Source organism: Arachis ipaensis, chromosome B4, assembly GCF_059453495.1.
Source record: "Arachis ipaensis isolate K30076 ecotype BB chromosome B4, ASM5945349v1, whole genome shotgun sequence".
Lineage (NCBI taxonomy): Eukaryota > Viridiplantae > Streptophyta > Magnoliopsida > Fabales > Fabaceae > Arachis > Arachis ipaensis.
This window is the reverse complement of record NC_142439.1, coordinates 23,340,808-23,363,244: the sequence shown is the minus strand read 5'-3', so window position 1 is coordinate 23,363,244 and position 22,437 is coordinate 23,340,808. Positions and strand designations below refer to the sequence as shown.

Sequence of the window (22,437 nt, the reverse complement as noted above, 5' to 3'; positions counted from 1 at the left end):
TGGTTCGAATCTCTTCTCTCCCAATAATGTGATCTCTTATGGGTTTGTCAACTTTCTTAGCCATCACTTTAAGAAAATATAACATGTGGACAGTATAACACAGCATTGTTATTGTACTAAGTTGCTTATCCCTCTCCCAATTTTCTTTGAGAACATTTAACAAATGTTCTTGACTCTCAACGCTATTTATAAGTCTCTGATTACCTATGGAAACATCTGATGCATGCTCTTGATTTTCAACCAGAATAGGATTGCATATTTGGAATAAGGGAAAATCATCAAAAAAAATATTTTTCATGCCGTGCTTACAATTAAAATTATGCAGTAAAACAACTTCCAATCTTCATCACCAACGTGTATTACATGCTGAAACTACAAAATTAACCAAACATGTTTAAAGCAAACACTGAATGAAAAGTAATTTTTTTTCTATATTTAATGAATTTTAAATTTAGATCTTGCAATATCATTTTTGGGGTACAAAAGCCAAAACTTAACATTAACAACAACGAAATAAACAATGTGCATGTACAAAAGATTACCCATATCTGAAATAGATAAAACCCTAACATTTTCTTTGTAACCAACAGATTTAAAAAGTTCTGAATTTTTTAGTATCACAACTTTTGATTTCTTAGTTATGACACAACAGAACAAAGTAACGCACTCAAATCACAAGGCACCGTAGCTCAACACAAAAAAGAAAGAATAAAATAAAAAGATAGAAACAATAAAGCTATCAATACAAATTAAAGATAAAAAATTTCAAGAACTTCCACAGATTTCATACTGCAGAAGTCGTTTCACATATGAAGAAAAGAAGAAAAATGACAACTTTTTCACATCAGAGATTGTAGAACCCTAACGTGTTTGTGTAAGGTTAGATTGAGAATGCTTGTAGTACAATGTTGATACTAACAGCAAAGTTGAAGAAGAAATGCACTCTTGATTTTATGGTGAAAACAGAGCTTGAATGCTTCTATGTCCCTCTCAATTTCGCCATGCTTGGAGAAGAACTCTTGCGTATTTCTTGTTCTCTTTTTTTTATAAAAGAGCAAATATGAGATAATGCTGTTGGGTTTCTTTTTTCCTTCAGTTTTCCGTGCAGGATTGGAAAGAAAAATTTTAGGTGGGATCCACTCTAGATTTTACACTATTTGAGTTTTCCATTAAAAATTTCATTCTAAACAAACAAGGAAAAACTCTTACTTCCTTCCTCTTATTTTCTTTCCACTGGTTTTCAATCCAAACAAACAATACCTTAGTAACAGTTTCGATGACCTCTCGCTAAAAAAGTCTAAAAAATTAAAATTAGGTTAAATATTTGAAATTAAAAAACTTTAAACCTAACACATATTAAAAATCTTTTAAATAATTCAAATAGACATCTAAAATCTAACAATAAAAGAAATTCTAAAACTGTACTATTTAAAAATCCAAAAGTAAGAGGTTAATTTATGTTATCTAACTAAATATAAATTTATCCTACATTTTTAAACGTGTTTTTCTTCTTCAAAAATATTACCTTTTAAATATTTTAGTTTTTATATTATTTAAATATCATGAGATCCGTGTCGACTAAGAATTAAAGTATCTCCATCATTTCTATAGTTAAAGAAGAAAGAGTAATTCTCATGTTGGTAAGAATCTTTTAACTAGAGTTAGTACTTGGGTAGGAGAGCGAGGAACTTAGTAGTTGACTCTATAATAATTTGAGTTGACGACTAATAAGAACAATAATGTACCTTCACTCTTTGTCAGATTTATTATCAATTCACTTGGTGGACGACTCTTGTATATGTTAGCTTAGTAGCGCAGCTAGGGGGGTGTTTGCGATACGGTTTAATTCAGTTATTTAAAAAAAAATCATTTGATCCCATCGTTTATTAGAATTACAGTTTGGTCTGATTTAATTTTTTTTATTAAGACTAATTAAATCAAACTAATTAAAATTCAATTAGTTAACACAACAAAAACTTATTATATTATTTTATAAAGTCATAACATTAAAATTATACAATACAATAAATTAATAATTAACAAAAATCTTAACACAATGAAATTTAACGATAAAAGAATTTACAATAATAATTAAAGTCATTAAAAATTCAATTAATCAACACAACAAAAAAAATAAAAATAAATTTTCAATAAAAGACAACTTTGTTTTAGTATTCACTCCACTAAAACAACGAAACATCTTTAAGTAAATTAACCTAAAATAAAAAAAAACAAAAACAACATAATAATAATAATAATAATAATAATAATAATAATAATAATAATAATAATAATAATAATAATAATAATAATAATAATAATATAGGTTTGCTATGCATACAAGTCTTTTGGCTTACAAGCTATACAAGTTGGTCTAAGTCCAAGAAAAAAATACGCGCACCACTCTTTTAGAATCGAGCGTCCAACGCACGCGCCTTAATTACCCTTCCACAACGCGCCTTAATCACCCTTCTACAACACGTTCACTCTTCCTCTTCTTCCTCAATCAAAACACAAACCGTCAAGATTCAAGCGACATTTGAAACAAACTACGATTCTGCAGAAACGTTCCAACTCCTCGCGAAGAGTAGAAGAAATCAAGAAAAAAAAGATACAAATCTCCATAAAAAATCACCAGAAAAAATGAAGAAACATTATTCAAGGTACTGTTTTACTGTTCTTCTAGGTTTTTTTTTCTAGATTGTCTCTGCCATGTGCCTCATCCTTAACCAGCAAAATATTAAAAGATTTCAAGAAGAAATATACTGTCTCCCCCATGTTTTGGGTGTATTTCTTAAATCCTTTGGGTGTATTCCTTTGGGTGTATTTCTGTAACCGTTTGGGTGTATTTTTGTAATCCTTTCTGTAATCATTTGGGTATATTTCTGTAATCGTTTGGGTGTATTTCTGAAGTTCTATTATCTTCAAAACGATTTCAAAACTTGATTTCAGAAACCATGAAAATCGAAAAAAAAACGAAGCAAGAATATAGAGAGAAAATACACGTAAATAACGGAAAAGAAACCAGATGAAAAGGCAAAGAAAGAACGCATGAAAGAGATCCAACAAATTTGGCAAGAAACTCGAAAAAAGAAACGAAATCTTTTGAAAAATGGAAGTTATATATTTGCGCGTTAATTGATTTGAATTGATTTAAAAGTCTGATAAAGAGGCACGTAACATAAGTAGTGCGTTTAATAGGTTTCGTTCCCTTCAAACTTGTAAAGCTTGTAATCGCAAAACACTTGTATATAGAGATTTTATCATAATAATATAGCACAAATAAAAAAATCGGAAAAGCTCTGCATACAAGCCATTAGGGCTTGTATGCTTTACAAGCTCATTAAACAATAAAACGAAAATACGCGCTGCTCCACATACGTTGATTACACGCGCTATATAAGATCCCGCGTATATCTAACTACCAAATTTAAAATATTTGTTTCCTTCTTCGTTTTCGTTATTTTGAGATTTGGTTGTTCTTCTTCTCGCGCGTCTTCCCTCGTTCTTCTCCATCGTTCTTTTCCTCTCCCTTTCTCACTGGTATGTTCTTCGTTTACGTTACTTTTTTCTCTCTCTGCAACTCGAGCTTCGTTTTCTATTTTGATTTGTTGTTTTCTGAAATCAAAGTTTGAACTCGTTTTGAAGATAATGGATCATTCCACCTCAGATTCTCAGTTGAATCTAGGCAAAGTGGATTATGAATTTGAATCTAACGAAGTTCCTGAGGTTTGATTTACATAATCAATTTTCTTTCAGTAATTTGTATAGCATTGTGTGGTTGAAAAATTGCTGAACATTGACTGTGAAACTAACACGTTAACATGAATCTGTCGATTCAATGTATTAGTTGTGATTAAATACCTGGAATTTATAGCAGACGCTCGGGTGTAGATCAGGTCTTTTTTTGGGTGTATTTTTGCTAGAAGTGTGGGTGTATCTACACTACTAGTTTTGTTATTTTAATTGAGTTGTTGTTGTTCAGGTGTATTATATCAGACATGATTGGGTGTGTTTTTAGTTTTTGACATGGTGTATTCTGCAGCCTGTGTATTTACAGTTTATGGCTTTAAAGGTCATTGTGTAGTTGAGTTGTTGCGGTTCGGCTGTATCATATTAGGCATGATTGGGTGTATTTGAATCATATCTATGGGTGTATTCACAGTTTCTGACACGGTGTATTGTGCAGCCTCTCTCGGTTGTTGATGATGAGCTTGTTCCGAAGGTTGGAATGACCTTTACCACCCTTGAAGATGCTGAAAAATTTTACAGGAACTACGCCAAGGCTGCAGGTTTCTCTACAAGAGTTCGGTACACAAATAGGAAGGGAAACGAGATTAAGAATCAACTGATTACATGTAGCAGAGAGGGAAAATGGAAATCTAAAATATCTCCGACCGAGAAGACCAATCCTACATCCAGTTTAAACTGTCCTACAAGAATTTATATACACACATTGAAGGATGTCGGTGCTTGGATTATTTCAAAGGTTGTGCTCGATCATTCACACCCCTGCTGTCCAAGCAAAGCAGAGATGCTCAAACAGCACAGGGAACTAAGCATGTCCATTCGTCGTACAATAGAGAATAACGAGGAGGCCGGTATCAGACCAAGCAAAACATACCAACCATTTGTTGCGGCTTCCGGGAGTCATCGCGAGTTAAATTTTATCGAAAAGGACGTGAAGAATTACATTACAAGGGAAGTGCGGAATGTTTCCGAACAAGAAGATGCAAAGGAATTTGGGAAATATTTGTTAAGAATGAAAGAGAAGAATTCAAATTTCTTTTTTGAGCTCCAACTCGAAGAGGATCAATCGATTAAGCTCGCTTTTTGGGCCGATGCAAGAAGCAGAGCCGCCTTTGAGTATTTCGAAGACGTCATTTCATTCAACACCACCTACAATACAAACAGGTAACAAACTGCCCTGTTTATTATGCTAAATTATTTTATTTTTACGAATCCGCATCAGAGGTGTATATTGGCTGTTTCATTGGGTGTATGCGAAGCATTTGTTAAGGTGTAACTAATGATTTTGCATTCTGGACCATGGTAATTTGTTTCAGGTATAATTTGGTCTGTGGTTCTTTTGTCGGGGTGAATCACCACGGTCAGTCAACACTTCTCGGATGCTCTTTGATGAAGAATGAAGAAATTGAATCATTCAAATGGTTATTTCAATGCTAGCTTCGTTGCATGGGAGGAAACACTCCGAAAGGGTTTCTCACCGATCAGTGCGCATCAATGAAAAGGGCTTTAGAGTCCTGTATGCCAACGATAATTCACCGTTGGTGTATTTGGCACATCATGAAGAAGATTCCAAGCAAATTAAACGGGTACAAGGGACATGCCGATATCGAACAAGAAATGAGCCAAGTTGTTTGGAACTCTCATAGCAAAGACTCATTCGATAGGAATTGGAACGATTTTCTGCTGAATTTTGGTCTTGCGGACAACAAGTGGCTTTCAGGTAATGTCTTTTTAAAATCTGCAGTAGAGGTGTATATTGCATGTTCCCTCGGGTGTATTTACAGTCTGTGTTTGGGTGTATTATGCAGATCTGTATGAAGACCGTCACATATGGGTTCCTATCTATCTGGATCACCACTTCTGGGCAGGGATGAGAAGCACACAAAGGAGCGAGAGCATGCATTCATTTTTTAACAAGTATATCACCCGGAACAGCTCGCTTATTCAGTTCGTCAAACAATACGATAATTGCCTCGGAAGCAGGGAGCATGCAGAGAGAGAATCAGATGCTGCAGATTTTCATACGGTCATACCGTGTGCAACCAAATCCTCCATTGAAGCTCAGTTTCAAGATGCGTACACTCACGCAAAGTTTAGGGAAGTCCAAGCACAATTCAGAGGAAAGGCGAATTGCATCACCAGATTAAAGAATTCTGCTCTAGGCTATTCAGTATACGAAGTCGGAGAACAAGTTTCCAGCTCAATATTCAACAAGTTCTTGGTTACTTACGACTCAGTTGCAGCCGAGGTAAAATGCGAATGCTTATTATTCGAGTCGAGAGGGATACTGTGCCGTCACGCACTAAGCGTGTTAAGCTTCGAACAAGCAAGCCAAGTGTCACCTAGATACATACTGGAACGATGGAGCAAGAAGGTAAAGAGGTGACACACACACATCAAGAGCAGCCACGACGAGCCACTAATGGAGCCAAGAAGCAAGAGGTTCGACCAATTGGTTTTTCGTTCGCAAAATATTTGCGAATTTGCCTCCGAATCGGAGGAGCTGACTGCAATTCTGCACCGTGCGTATGATAACGTCATGGCCGAGATGGAAGCATTAAAAGCCAAAAGGAAGGGGACATCTTCTTTATCCCACGAAGACGCCAACTTGGAATCCGTTAACGAGCTTCAAAACCCGCCAAGGATTCGAACAAGAGGACGTCCAAAAAACAGGCTAGGTTCAAAGTTGGAGAAACAGATTGCAAATGGCACAAAGAAGAAGAAGACGAAAGTTTTAAGCGAGGTAAAAGTAATGTTCTTTAAATTTGTGGCGATTGAGTTTATTTTTCTCGTTAATAGGTTAGCTAATGTGTGAGTGTTATATTCAGATAAACCTGTTTGATGCTGCATCAGCGGCGCATTCAAATTCCAGCCAATATCAAGGACACATTATGAATTATCAGTTCAGGGTACCAGCAGCAGGGGATAACTCTTTGGGTGTATAGTTTTATAGAATATGGGTGTAAAAGCACCGTTCTTTTGGGTGTATTTTTGTTCATTGAAAATTTACATATAGACACATATATAGATTCATATAGAACAAAAGCTCTAAAAATTCGCAGGTTATGGGTGTATATTTGATTTGATGTTTTTCTTCATATTTTAGTACATGTAATTCATAAATTTTGAATACAGCACAGACAGTTTGGGTGTATATTTTATGCAATGTTGGGTGTATTATTAGACCTGCGTTGGGTGTAACAGTTTATAATTTGCGTTTATATATGCCTTGATTTTTTCCTTCATATTTTACACCTGTAATACAGCTTTTGAATACATCACAGACAGTTTACCAGCACAGATAGTTTAACTATGGGAAAAAATATACATGGAATAGAAGTTGTTGATAAATGGCAAATATTTACATCATTTGTTCAATTTACAAACTACCCAGCAGTTGGATTACGCAGTTTCTATATCAGCAGAATTAATCTGACAAAACGGACTCAATAATACAGAGGATGGCTTCGACAGCCTTATAGCACTACTCTCCCTAATTGCCCGATATCTTTCTTTATTCATCTCACTGAATAGTATCTGGGAAGCATACTCCACTCTATAGTGGTCCACCTCCTCCTACAATTAAAAAGTATATTCTGTTTAAACAGCAATATTAATTCAGTAAAGTATACAGAGTTATATAGTTCTAAAGACAGTTACCTGTGGCCAATTATCCCATTCATACTTCCACTTTTTGATGTTTTCCGGCTCAATTAACTCCATCCACTTCATAACATAGATAGCGCAGTCATAGCTGAAAACGAAGAAAATAAATTACAAATCTCATTTACGAAAGTTTAATGTTCAGACTCACAAATTTATACCTTGTTTTTTGGCCTGATATTTTAACATATGATGATTTAATTTTCTTCTCGTTCTCCCCTTTCTGCAGAGGTTCCCTGCCGGCATATGTTATCAATCTTGAAAATACATATCCCTTAAATAGTAAAACAAATCAGTAATACACCCGAATAAATGCACAAGATACACCCAACTGAATGGACAATATACACCCAACACAACTAACGAAATAGACCTAAATATTAAAGTGAAGAAGACAGAGGCAACTTACAGTGAATTTATTAATGTCCTTTCTCTCATCGCTTGGAGCTTTTTTGTGTAGCGGGTCAAGTATATGACATTTCCGCTTTGTTGTATTTATTAGCCATAACCACCAATGCCCCGAGTGGCAAACATGAGCAAAAATCTGAATGATTGCCACATTTCAACAGTGTGTTATTTTATTTGGCATATAAGTAAATAAGCGTACTAACAAATTTAGCAAACGAAAACTTACATATGGATGCGAAGTTAATTTTTTTCTATCTATGAAGGGAATGAAACTCGGGTAGGCTTCCACCCTGAATTCCTTTTTCGTTTTCGGTGATACGAATTCCCCCTTTGGGTGATCCGAAAGTGCCATGCACTGCAAGAATTGCGAAACAAGAAATGAAATACTAAACTTACACCCAATTGAACGTAAAAAAATACAGCCAAATCAATACAGAAAATACACCCAAAGTTCGTAGAAGTAACACTTACCACAATATCGGGGGGGGGGGAGACAGTATATTTGTTCTTGAAAACTCTTTTCATTTTTCTGGTTGAGGATGAGGCAGATGGCAGATACAATCTAGAAATATATGCCGAAATTAATTTTATATTAATAAGCATTGCAATTGACTTGGGTGTAAAAACATTAATGTTATTCTAATATTACCTGAGATTCTATATCACTTTTTGCCTGGAGGGATACAAGGTGCATTCTCATCAAAATGTATTCTCCTTGGCCAATCAGAGTGCACATTTCCTCATACTCGTTAGTATTGCCATCTGCATCTTCCTTCAGTCTCGTCCCCCAGATGTAGCACTTTTGTTTCATATCATCCGTAATCTGATATAATCCCCCAGGAGTTCGAAACTTTGCAGAACTTTCTTCCCCAGTCTCCCTCTGAATTTGTGGACTTTTGTTCTTCCCCTTCGCCGCACTGCTTGCTATTTTTTGGACCAAATTGTCCAATTCTTCTATCAAATTTGCAGATTCAGGAGATTTTGCCCTTTCTGTCTCCTGCGTTGACGCCCCCTCCTGGCTTGAATCAGTCAATCCAAGGCTGAATGATGGCACCCCTGGATCTGTTTTAGGAACATAGGATGCTGTCCATGCCATCATCAATAGGGCAGCAGCGTCTTCTGCGTCTGGATGACTGCGTCATCATGTATAAGAATAAGAATAAGAATAAGAATATACGGATGATAAGCAAAGATTGATTTTAGTCTGATGAACTTACATTTTAGTTGGAGCTGGGGGAACCGTGGGTGTGGTCTCTTGAAGTTGTTTGGGGGTTTCAGGAGTGCTGCACAGTTACAAAAAATTAATCACGGCGTAAAAAAACTAATCAGGAACAATATACACCCAAACTGTTAGCTAATATACACCCAAACTCTAAACAAATATACACTCAATACTATTTCTTACGTTTCTATAGTCCCTTCAATCTGTAGCATAGGGGTTGGTTCAAAATCTGTCTCAGTGGTTGTTTGGGATGCCGGCACAAAAACCTGAATTGGGACTCTAAACAAGAAGAAAAATGAAAGGTTAACAACGCCTTTGAAAATAATAAGGTTATAAGGTTGAAATATTATTGAAAAACTCACATTGCAAGCGCTTTCGACGGTGTCTGTTCCCTCACAACCATCATATTCGAATCAGACGGACTCAACCTAAAATACACCCAAAGAAAGTCAAAAAATACACCCGAACAATTCAAAAAGAAGACAGGCTTTGTTTTTTGAGAACTTACATACTTGCAGTTTTTTCTTTTTTTTCTGCCTTTTTTTTCTTGAATAAAATAATAAAGGGCTTTTTTTTTCTAAAAAAAATATATACATAATTAGAAGTAGAAGGGTAATAGAAGAACAAAAGTAACAGTTATTTGAAAGAGAAATTACATACTCTGTGACGGCTGGTTTACACTACTCTGTTCTGTGCGTCCTTGAGAGGAAGGAGCATCACTTCCCAAGTTCACAGCCGGTATTCTAAAACAGATTTGATGTTATTCAGACAAAATAAGATATAGGTAAAATACACTCAAATGAATGCACAAGATACAACCAACCGAATGGACAATATACACCCAACACAACAAACGAAATATCCCAACTTAATAAACAACATACACCCAACTTGATCAACACAATACACCGAAATGGTTCCACAAAATACACCCAAATCATGATAACAATATTTTATTAAATAATAAAGCTTCTTACGTTTCAGACGACACATAGCGACCTTCTGTCGATCGCAGGTCAGCTTGGTTCTCCCTGCAAAACAAGAAACAATTATTAGCATACAAAACACACCAAAATATGAAATAGACAGCCCAGCAAGACATACCCCTCTGCAGCAGATTTATCAACATTTTCCCTTAGCCATTCATCTAGTTCGTCACTTGATATTTCATATGTCTCACTACATTCATAAAAGAAGACGTTAACAAAAATAATTACGATGATAGACGGTAATATAGCTTACGAGGTACTGTACCCGTCAAAGTATTGATCTTCTTTAGGAGGTGAATCCTCCACAACAACTTTTTTCTTTTTTAGTTGTGTTCTGGGTGGAAAAAAAAGAGTACCAATCAGAAATAAAAAATTAATTTTATCACAGAATATATATGCAAAGAAGTGCTTACTTTTTTGGTATTGTTTTTGTTTTTTTCTTCTCCTTCTCCTTTTCTGCAGGTGATGATTCTTCGCTCCTATAAGTTAATAATAGACACTTCAGTTAATACACGAAATCTTTATAATGAAGCCAAAAGAAATGAGTAATAATTTCAGGACATTACTCATCACTTGGTTCAGATTCAGATTCTGAATCAGAATCTGACTCCTCTTGCCTCTGCTTTCTTTTTCTGGAGTCCATTCTGGAAGGCAAACAATTATTATTTAGAACATACTAAAAATACACCCAAATGAATTCACAATATACACCCAACTGAATATACAATATACATCCAACGCAGCAAACGAACACACCCAGCTTAATAAACTACACACACCCAACGTGATCAACAAAATACACCCAACTCGAAAAAGAAATTACACCCAAGTATGGTACTTACTATTTTCCCTTTTTGCTGGGGTGTTTTCTTCCTGAATCCTCTGAGTCTTCTTGAGTCTCAGACTCAGAGGTAGAAGCGTCAATGTCAGTAGCTGTTTCTGTCTCCGAAGACGATGTTGGACTCGCCTTCCTTTTTTTGTTTTTTTTATTTCTTTTTTTTTTCTTTTTTTTCTTTTTTTTTTTCATTTTTTCTCTTGCTCTTGTCTCCGCCATCTTCACAATCCCCTGAAACATTAGATATTTTAGCTAGCAGCATTCAGGTAAATAAAATACAAGCAACATATTATGTTTACTTACCAAAATTTCCTCTCTTTCTGCAGTCATTCTTTCCACCAACTGCTCCTTAGTCCAGTTGGTAATCCAAGGCTTTGGTGGTCTTTCAGCCCTCTTCTTGCCTTTGTTTTCAGAAAGATGAAAGTATATTATCATCAGGGCAAAGAGGCAGCCATCAATTGCCTTCTTCTTCTTCTCCTGGTAGTCTGTGATGCCCTTGATCATGAAGGTCAAAACATGCCCCCCCTCCAGTTTCTCTCCGATATGCCGTCCATCTTAAAAATTGGGGCCAGGTGCACGGGTGATATTTTGTTTATCGTCGTTGGCAAAAGAAACGCCATCTGTATGTAGAGGATGAATATCCTCTTGAACATCAGGCGTTCCTCTTCGTTGCCAACGCCGATTTCCATCATTTCATCGGTAAGACTTTTGAGGGTCTTACCCTGGAATCTTCTATAAATTATTTTGTCATCATCAGAAAGTTGCTTATACTCAACTTTCTCAGGAAACAGATTTCCTACAAAAAGGAAAACAACAAAGTATCAAAGTCGGTTCAAATACACCCAAGCATCAACCTTAAATACACCTAAGCATGAACTTAATATACACCTATAATTTTGAGCTAGTTACCTGTTGCATTGATGCCAAGCGCATCACCTATTGTTTTTGGTGTTATTTGGAAAGAACCATATCCTGTCTTCAGTCTGTTCTCCCCAAGTTTGAAGTTGTTTGCCAGTTCCCTTAAGAGTTGGTGATCCACCCTGAGTGGTGGGATGTGCATCAACCCACTGAATCCGAGATCCCTCACAATTGCCTTCTTCTCCTCAGTCATGTTTCTGAACTTATCACTCAGGAGATGTATGGCACACTTAAGGTCTTTTATTTTGTTTCTTGCTGCCATTTTCTCTGAAACGAAAAATACACCCAAAGACATCAGTACGATACACTCATATATATGAGTCAGATACACCCATTAATAACAGTAAGATACACCCATAGATATGATTCAGATACACTCATTGATAACAGTGAGATACACCCATAGATATGATTCAGATAAATCCATATATATCAGTCAGGTATCACTCAAACATGCTTCAATATCAAATTAATTGAGATATCAGTAAGATACACGCATATATGAGTCAGATACACCCATTGATAACAGTAAGATACACCCATATGTAAGAATCAGATACACCCATTGATAACAGTGAGATACACCCATAGATATTATTCAGATACATCCATATATATCAGTCAGATATCAGTCAAACATGCTTCAATATCAAGCCACATTACAAGTTCAAGTAGTATACACCCCCAATCTACGGAATAAACCCCCAAAAATCAACAACAATAGCAGGAGAACTTAGAACAAGAACGTAGAACGACGTAGAACTTAGAAGAACGACGTAGAACTTAGAATAGTGTAACAAAGAAGCAAGAAATAAACCCTAGAAGAACGACGTAGAAGAAAAGTAAAATATACAGGAATCTTAACGAACTTACGTTGAGTATTGTTGCTTTGCTTCAGATTCTTCACGGAGAGTTTGATGGTGTTTTGATGGAGGTTTCGAAGAACGATTTGTATATTTTGAACTTTGATTTTCGCTCGAAAATGGAAGGGTTTCCTTGTTTTCGAAGCGTTTTGAGAAGTGGAAGAAGTGGAAGAGTTTCCCATACGTAACGGTTGTAGTGTTGAGCGCGTGATTTTGACGCGCCATATTATCTCTCTTTATGCGCATGGCTTCTATTTGGGCTGGGCCAACTTGTAAGTTTGTAAGCTTGTATGTGTAGCCCAGCTCTAAAAAAATATGAACACATAGCTTATCATAACAAAGGGACTAGAGGAGTTAAGGTTATGTTGTGGCTGCGGTTTTTAGGTCATGGGATTGGTTTAATTTAGGATTTTTAAAAAAATCGGTTCAATTTGATTAAAATTTTCCTTATTAAAATAAAAACCAAATTGAATCGCAAAAATAATTACAAAATATCATTTCTTTGATTTTTTCAATTTTTTATTTGTTCCGTTATTAGTTTTTTTTGTTCGAATAGTCAATTTTATTTGAATTGGATTGATTTTGAACCCCCTAAAAGCAGCAATCATTATTTATTTATTTAGATTGTGGTGAGTTATTATTCCATTCTCAACTCAAACCCGTGGCTGCACAAGTAAAGAATCCAACTACTTTTTCCTTCTCCTTCTTCTTCTTCTTCGCTTATTCTTCCTCTCCCTCTTCAGCTTTGAAGAGTCCACCTGCTCTATACCTCAGCTCGTTCAAGAATTTAACTACTGTTCACATTTTGGGTACGTTTTCTCAACCATTTACATATACACATTATTTCCGGCTACTTAATTAGACACTTTAATATTAGAGTATTGGTGTTGTTCTATGTCTGTTTCTGTGCAGATTGACAACTTCATAGGAGGAAACCTGCCATTCAAACTAAACTTTACTTTCAGTTTCGTTTTTTCTATTTTTATGGCAAGTAAAATATATATATATGAAGGCTCCAAAAAGATAACCACCATGGAATTGGAATCCATCTGCTAGTGTGGGTTCCACCATACTAGCAACCACGTTTAAAAATTCGTATACTAGTATTTTTTTTATTGAAACGGGGCATTAACTGAAATGCCTAAGGTAACTTGGATCTTCAAACTCTTCTTTTATAGTAGTCAATTTAGTTGGTACAGTAGTAAGTTTACTAATTTGTATTAAGAATTTAAATTTCAAATTTACAATAAATTAATCATTAACCTGTCATGATGCAAAAAAAAAAAAAAAAAAAACTCTTCATTCTTTGCCAGAAATATGCTCCTTTATTATCTTCTCTATACAGTGAAATTTGATAGAATAATGTTTGGTAGACAAAAAAAAAAAAAACAGTCAGAATTTGTCTTATTATAAATGCCAAATAAAATAAGTTATGACTGTTTTTGGCTGATTTTCTTTTATTACCAAATATTTCCGAATTTGATAATACTAAACCCGCGATCAACTTATGAATAAGAACTATTAATCATTTCTTTTTCAGCTTTTCGCAAGTACATTCTTTTGATTTTGGGTAAATTTTTTATTTCATGATGTTTTGGGGTTGTCACTTAATTACTGCTTTTTTCTTTTTCTTTGTTATGTTTGGTATTATTTGACGCTAAATTAATTGTTTCAAAATGATGTTTAAGAAATAGGGAATGCCCTCATAAAGATGCATAAAATATATTTTTTTAAAAATATTTTTTAATAATTAAAATTTAACACATATAATTATTTAAATTGTGTTATTTTTGTCAAAATTAGACCAGACAAATTAATTTGACTGAAAATAGTAAATCAAATTTTGTATTGGTCTAAATTAATATTATTTTTTATAAAAAATGACTACAATACTCCTATTATATAAAACGACTAAAATACTCTTAATATATATATATATATATATATATATAATAGAAATATTTTAGTTGTGTTTTATAATAGAAATATTGTAGTAATTTTTTATAAAAAATATTAATTTATACCGATTCAAAATTTAATTTATTAATTTTTTTGCTAAACTGATTTGTTTGGTCTAATTTTAATAAAAATAATATAATTTAATTGATTATATGTGTTAAATTTTAATTTTTAAAAAATATCTTTAAAAAAAGATATTTTTAACATCTTTATCTAAGTGGCTCCCTTAAGAAATTTTGACGATAAATATAGAAATTTTATAACTATAAACACATAAAATTTTTTAATAAATTATTTGATAATTTAGTTGCATTTCATTACTAAAATCACTTGAACATATCATAGTATCCTTATGGCTCTTTGTTAGCTCGCCAAACCAATTCCTTTTATACTAAAACTCTCAATTTCAGCTTTTGACAAAAATTCACACTCATTCATAGCGAGTAAGTTAGATTCGAACGAGAAGAACAAAAAGTTGAAGAGAAAACGAAGGAGAAATAAATTCAAATAGTAGTCATTGCTATGATAATGATGATGAATATTCTATTCTCATTTATTAAAGAATGCATGCATGCATATATATAACTTTTGGAAAATCTAAATGTGAAATTTTGAATGTCCTAAAGTAGAGATTATATAGATGTTTCTTTTTGGAGTCCAGAGCCAACATTAAAAAAGATAACAAATGAACATATATGAAAAAAGAAAAATAGTCAACACATAGTAGTAATCACAAAATATTAGATATATGTTCTGAAAAAAACTTTAAAATTAAATTTTAATACGATTTTTTATGTGTATAATTAAAGAAATATTTAATTATTTTATTGACATTATAGTTTATTATTCTATTAAATTTTTATAATTTTAAAGTTTATTATTAAGTCAAGTATACAAAATAAAAAAAAATTTAATTTAGTCTTTATTAACCAATTTTTGTTTAAAAAATATGAAATATTCTTGGAACATTCAGTATATAGGATAAATTGTGAAATAATATAAAAATGAATATTCTAAGATTGTTGTCCTTTCTTTTTTAGAGGAGAACTACTAACAAGGAAATAATACAAATTTTATAATATAAAAATTCAATTATTATAAATTTTTAAATTATAAAGGCTTGATTAAAAATTTGTGAAAATTATATGAACCAATAAACCAATTGAACATTTAAAAAAATGAGACCTTCCCAGTTTAAAAATTTGGCGAATTTATATCAAACGATTTTTTTTATAAATAGTCAAAAAATTTTAAAAATTTAAAAAAGGGGGTTTAGAGATAGAAATCATAGAATATTTCTTTAGTAATAGATCCAATTAATTACTAGCACTAAATGAATTAAAAAAATCATTATTCTCTAAAATTTCAAGATACTAAGGTCTGCAGAATATTTTTGTTTGCTTGTATTTTTTTATTTTCTATTTAAGGCAGACATTTTAATATAAATATTATAAAAAATACATCTATTATCTATTATATATCTATTATATATTACTAATTTTACAATTAAAATGTGTTATATGTCACTCTTTTATTACAATTAAAATTATTTTTTTTTCAAAATTAAAAAATTTTCTCCTCCTCCTCCTCTCTTATTTTGCAGAATATTCTATCTCTCTTATTTTTATACTTACTCTATTTTTTTTATATATCATTATCAATGACTAATTATAAATTTGAAAATCAAGATATTTTTTATTGTAATTAAAATTAAACTTAAATTAAAATATAACTATATTATATTATTATTTAACAACCAGAATATATCATATGACACTCTCATTAAAATTAAGATGAGATATTTCCTACAAAATTAATAAACTCCTTTCTTCCATCCTCTTATTTACCTTTCTCCCCTTTTCTATTTGGCTCTATATCCTTCTTACACTATATAACTTATATTTTATATTTTATATTAATAAGTTGATAAACGAAAATATGTTACGAGATATTTTTTTAGTATAATTATATTAAATTTTTTTCTCCAAAATTAACAAACAACTCTCTCTCTTTTTTTCTTTATCATTTTCTTTTTTTTTCTTTCATTCTCTATCTCTTTTTACATTTCTGTTTTACAAAAAATTAATAAAATTATAAAAAATATATTAAATTTATAATAAAAAATAATTCCGTATTATTATTATTATTATTTTATATTTTTTAGTTTTTTTATTTAGTTTCTAATTTTTACCGCTTATCTTTTTAATTTATATTTTTATTTCTCTTCTTTCAAATATTTATTACACATAATTTAGCTGATAGAGACTTTTTCCCATACGATCTTTTTATAAAAGTAGTTTGATTATATAAATATTTAATTTTCTTTCATAATCTATAATATCAAAACAATGCCGACATCATTTTAAAAAATTTATATTTTTCATATGTTATTATGGATAAAAATACTAGTATAATTATATATGGTTGCTTATTTGTTTATGTTTCTCAAAATATTATCTATAATTTTTTCTAGGTTAATATTTAAAGACAGCTTTGCAACTTGAAGGGGAAAGAAAAAGAAAAGAAAAAAATCTTTGGGTTCATGGCTGAAAATTTGATGACTATAGTTAGAGGACAATCTATCTTGGAGCCACCACTTTTTGATGGTAAAAATTACATTGAATGGAAGGAACATATGGAGACATTTACAAAGTCTTTGGACTTCAAACTTTGGCTTATCATTAAGAATGGACCAAATGTTCCAAAAAAGGTTGTAAATGGAATTGAAGAGGAAAAATCGGAAGATGAATTTGATGATGAAGACATGAAGAGTGTACAACAAGCCTCAAAAGCAAGACACATCTTATTATGTGCTCTAATAAACTCAGATGTTTACAAAGATATCTTGCACTTCAAAACAGCCAAACAAATATGGGATGAGCTTGAAAACAGGTTAACATACATTGCAATGTTTTCTTCTTTTTCTATATGCTATAAGAGGAAATTAAAGAAAATAAGAAAAACTTATAGCAAGAAAATGAGATATATATCCTTACTAAAATATATGCAATATTGTTTTAATTTTTACATGGTGGATATAATGGTAACTTTAGTAACTTTATTCAAGTAGCTTATTAGCTTCCTGTTTCCTGGCACATTAATTAGCGAAGAAATTTTTTTGTGGGTTCCATTTGTTTTTTTTCCCCATTTTCTTCTATAACCAAATTGATGAAAAATTAAACTCTATTTTCATCCCATTTTCTCTTTTCTCTATTTCTCCTTATCCCGTTTTCTCTGTATCCAAACTGACTATCCATGATTCAATGTTATGTATGAATCCTGTGTGCTCAGCTCCATAATAAGCCCAATTCTATGTTATTGTAAATGGTAGTGTTGGTTGGAATATTATCATCAAAGCTTATCCCAAGGTATTAAACATCTCAAAATTGTGGTTATAAGATATAAAATAATACCCACCTCTTAAATTAACTATTTAAATTGAATTAATAGGAAAAAAATACACACACATAATATATAGTAAATAATTTGTAACTTTTTTTTTGTCTTTTACAGGGATAGAATAATTAACAATGTGAACTCATCGACTCCGCAAACAAATCACGTGGAGCCTAAGTCTGATCAACATAATGGTCCCAACTTTGTATTTGTAGATGAAACAGGTTTAGAGTATTCTCTCCCCCTTCTCAAACTTATAATAATGAGAATAAAAAACATATATATACACTAATTTCAACATATTTTATATAACAAGAATATTAAATTTATATCAAAATCAGTTATCAAAATCAGTCATTAATATAAAATATATTAAAATATAAAATACATGTTAAAAATAAATTAAACAATATATATATTTATATACAAATATATAATATCTAATTTTAGTGACTAATTTTAATATATAAATAACATTTTTGTTTATATAAATATTTTTATCGTTTGTATTTTTTAAAGTTATTTTTGTCCGCACCTAATTTTTTTAGGAATATTTTTTGTTGTTTATCTTGTATAGATAATTAAAGAGATATATATTTGTTTTCATTTTGGGTTTGTTCAGGAAATCCAAAGAGTAATGATTTCTTCAGGCTGTGTGTTCCCCTTTACAAACATGCACTAGAAGGTAACTGGGAAGAAGCAAAGATGATCATAAAGAAAAATGAGAGGTTGAAGAATGCCGCCATAGCAAGTGGATGGCCTACAGTGTTACACATAGCAGCAGGTGCAGGTGTGGATGAAAAGCATGTTCACTTTGTGCAACGACTGATGGAGGAATTTCTAGATGAAGGAGACTTATTATTGCAAGATCGCAATGGAAACACTGCGTTTTTCTTTGCTGCTGCATTTGGGAACAAGCAAGTTGTTGACTTGATGCTGAAGATGAATCCATCAGTGGCAAACGATAGAGGTGTGAAAGGAGCCACCGCTGTTCACTTTGCTGCATTGCAAGCAAGATGTGAAATGGCTTGGCATTTGTATGACATAACAAAACCAACATTCACAGAGGATGATTGGAACCAATTGTTCTTCAATTGTATCAACACTGGCCTCTATGGTAAGCAACTACTCATTTTGTTTTTTTAATAGGTAAGGCTGCATTTGTTTATGAGAAGATGAAATAAGACATTGAGAATAAGAAATAAAAAAAAAATTGAATTTATTTTCTTTTTTTTCGTTCAAAAAATCTGAGACAAAAAATATAATAATAAAAAATATTTATAAAAAATTAATAAAAATAATTAAAAAAATAAAAAATAAGTTGTATATCTTTGTTAGTATTTTCATATTAGTGTCTCTGTACACATTGCGTTTGTCTATGTTTCCTCTATCAAATACAATGTTATGTCCTTGTGTCGTTATTTTAGTGTTCTATCTCTATAAACAAACGCAATCTAATAAAAATACACATACTTAAAAATTTGAAATTTTCTTTTATTCCCTAGTATCTCCCTTTCATAATATTTATTTTAGAGCCATCTAAATGAGGTATATACTAAAAATTAGTTACTAAATTAGTCATTAGTATAAAATATATATTAAAATACAAAATACACATTAAAAATGAATTAAATATTATATATATTTATATATAAATACATAATAATTAATTTAATAGTTGATTTTTATTATTCATTTTGATTTTGGAAATGTAGGAGACCTTTTAGGATAAAAACAACGTTTGGTGATGTTGATTCAAATATAAAATAAAAATAAAAAACTATTCACCTAATATTTTTATATTTTTTAAGGTTTAAAATTATATATATCTCATTTGTAATATTTAGGTTTGTTATAATTTATTCTTTCGTTCCCAATTTTATCACTAATAATAATATAATGTTAAGAAAAAGAAAATAACTATAATATTGATTGTGTTAATTAAAATTTGTCTTGTGTTTTTTTTTTTTTTGAACAATTATTATGTAACAGAAGGAGTATTATGTACCAAATTTAAGACAAGTATATTAATAATTGACTAGTGGGTTAACATCACATTCAATTTTAGTTCAAATTCCTCAATAGCAAGCAATTATATTTAATCTCATTTTCTTCAACATTTCTGTGTAATATTTTGCAGGCTTAGCCTTAGAAATGGCAGAAGCTAAACCAGAGCTAGCTTATGCAAGGGATTATTATCACAACGAGACAGCTTTGCATCTCTTGGCTAAAAATCATTCGGATTCTTGTTGCCAAAGTCCACACCATCAAAGCCACACCATCATGATCAACCCTGGTAAATCATTACATATTCACAATTCATTAAGACAAGCTACCTATATTCATCAGAGTGAAATGTTCACAATAATTCACCATGCAAGAGAGAAAATAAAAAGAGAAAGACAATGAAGGAGAATAAATTTAAGATTTTGAGATCCACAATTGACGTGGGCATCAAAAAGTGGCTCTAAATAGCAACCCCCCCTCCCCCCCCCAACACACGTTTTTATTCCTTCTTAAGGGCAGTAGGAATTAGAATACGACTACTAACGAAAAATAAAATCAAAATAACTTGGAGTCTTGAATCATCTTTTTTCTTTTTTTAATTTTATCCTTCTCGTATAATCACTCTTCTTAAAAATTTTAGTTGATAGGAAGAAATATGAATGATTATATCTCTAACAAATTCTAATGTTCTATTGCAAATTCCTTTCATTTCAAGTAACAAAACTAATAATATACTACAGGCATGAAGCAGGAAGTAGTTTATCAATTGGTCAAAAGCCTTTGGAGAACAATTTGTAACAATTTCACAGAGGATGGGATAATTAATATCATAAGCGAGCCATGTCAACCAATATTTGCTGCTGCAGAAGTTGGTAATTTTGGGTTCTTGTCAGAGCTTATTAGTGGCTATCCAAGCTTGATATGGGCAAGGGATGAGAAAGAACAAACTATAATTCACAAAGCTGTCAAGTATCGGCAGGCAAGCATCTACAATGTGATACATGAGATTGGTTATCAAAAGGATATTATAGTGACTATAGTAGACACCAGTGGTAATACTCTCTTGCATTTGGCTGCACAAATAGCACCACCAAGCAGTCTTGAACTAGTTTCTGGAGCAGCTTTTCAAATGTGCCTTGAGTTGGTATGGTTCAAGGTATCAGTTAAAACTCTATCTGTTGATACAAGATTGGACTATCTAGCTGTACCTGCACGTATAAATCTATAACTAATATATAAGAAAAATATATGATTTCTTATTCTACATGTAGTTTGAACAAGTAGTTAACCGTTGTTTATGTTTAAGGCTTCATTAAGCAAAGATAATATTGGTATACTTAATTAAAATTTCATGCAACATACAGGAAGTACAGAAGATAATGCCACCATCGTTTATAAAATCAACAAACGCAGAAGGCTTAACTGCTGGAGAGTTATTCACAAGGGAGCACACACAGTTGCGAAAAGATGCAGAGTCTTGGATGAAAAGCACAGCAGAGAATTGTATGCTGATTGCAACCGTCATTGCAACAGGGGTGTTTGCTGCTGCAATAAGCATACCAGGTGGTGTTGACGATGCAAAAGGGAAACCAAACTACTTGAAAAAGCCATCATTTTTGGTGTTTGCAATCTCAGATGCAGCTGCATTTATCTCATCAGCAGCTGCAATATTAATATTCTTGTCCATTCTTGTTTCGCGTTATGCTGAGTCTGATTTCTATAAGTCACTGCCCTTGAAGCTCATATTTGGATTGCTGGCGTTGTTCTGCTCAATATCAAGCATGATGGTAGCAGTTGCAAGTGCCTTCTTCATTACTTACTATTATGACTCAGATTGGGTTCCTGGTTTTATTTCTGCGTTTGTGTGTCTACCAATACTTCTTTTCATAATTTTGCAGTTTAAATTATGGTATGTGATAATGTATTCAACGTTTTATTGTAAGAATCTGTTTAAGCCGGACAAAAAAATGCTTTATGTATCGAAAAATTAGAGATGTAAATTTAGGTGTATTCTATTTCGTCAAATTTATTGTATTCTAATTTAGTTTTTTAAAAGTCATGTTAGAAAAAATTTAAAAGTTCGAGTAATTGTGAATATTATTCTATAACTGAATTTATTATTTGGTGGATTAGAGAGTTAACAAATTTTCACATACAACAAATGTATTCTTAAAAAATTTTAAAAATTCTATATCTCATGTAATAAAGCATAAAGAAACAACTTTTAGTTAGCTAACTTTATGCTTTATATTTATAATTTAGAATTTAATATTAAAAATTTATGATTTAGAATTTAGAATTTAAGATAAACAAAATAATTTTAAAAAAGTTAACTGATGTTGGCTAAAAAAATTGATTACTTAACATTACTCATCTAAATTACTAAAAATTGAAAGTCCAAAATTCAGAATAAAAAAAATTATCAGC

General features: G+C 31.9%; 1 protein-coding gene across 3 annotated transcripts; it reads left to right on the top strand.

The window, feature by feature from the left end:
- The first annotated feature begins 1,670 nt into the window (after positions 1 to 1,670).
- LOC110262352 (uncharacterized) lies at positions 1,671 to 22,035 on the top strand. Of its 3 annotated transcripts, XM_021121092.2 has the most exons (9): positions 1,671 to 1,817; positions 13,250 to 13,457; positions 13,561 to 13,794; positions 17,081 to 17,499; positions 18,121 to 18,227; positions 18,626 to 19,120; positions 20,144 to 20,299; positions 20,751 to 21,166; positions 21,375 to 22,035. In XM_021121092.2, the coding sequence occupies exons 4-9, from the start codon at positions 17,150 to 17,152 to the stop codon at positions 21,999 to 22,001; spliced, it is 2,151 nt and encodes a 716-aa protein (XP_020976751.1). In that variant the 5' UTR covers positions 1,671 to 1,817; positions 13,250 to 13,457; positions 13,561 to 13,794; positions 17,081 to 17,149; the 3' UTR covers positions 22,002 to 22,035. The 3 variants fall into 3 exon arrangements, with proteins under 3 accessions (XP_020976751.1, XP_020976752.1, XP_088341932.1); XM_021121093.2 differs by lacking the exon at positions 13,561 to 13,794 and having other exon boundaries at positions 1,696 to 1,817; XM_088485806.1 differs by lacking the exon at positions 1,671 to 1,817 and having other exon boundaries at positions 13,317 to 13,457; positions 13,561 to 13,635.
- Positions 22,036 to 22,437: the final 402 nt, after the last annotated feature.

What these genes read in the sequence shown, in the direction of transcription:
- LOC110262352 (XM_021121092.2), top strand. Translation starts at nt 17,150, where the DNA reads ATGGCTGAAAATTTGATGACTATAGTTAGAGGACAATCTATCTTGGAG. An exon ending in TGGGATGAGCTTGAAAACAG is followed by an intron (nt 17,500 to 18,120) that starts GTTAACATACAT and finishes TGTCTTTTACAG; the next exon opens with GGATAGAATAATTAACAATG. An exon ending in CACCATCATGATCAACCCTG is followed by an intron (nt 20,300 to 20,750) that starts GTAAATCATTAC and finishes AATATACTACAG; the next exon opens with GCATGAAGCAGGAAGTAGTT.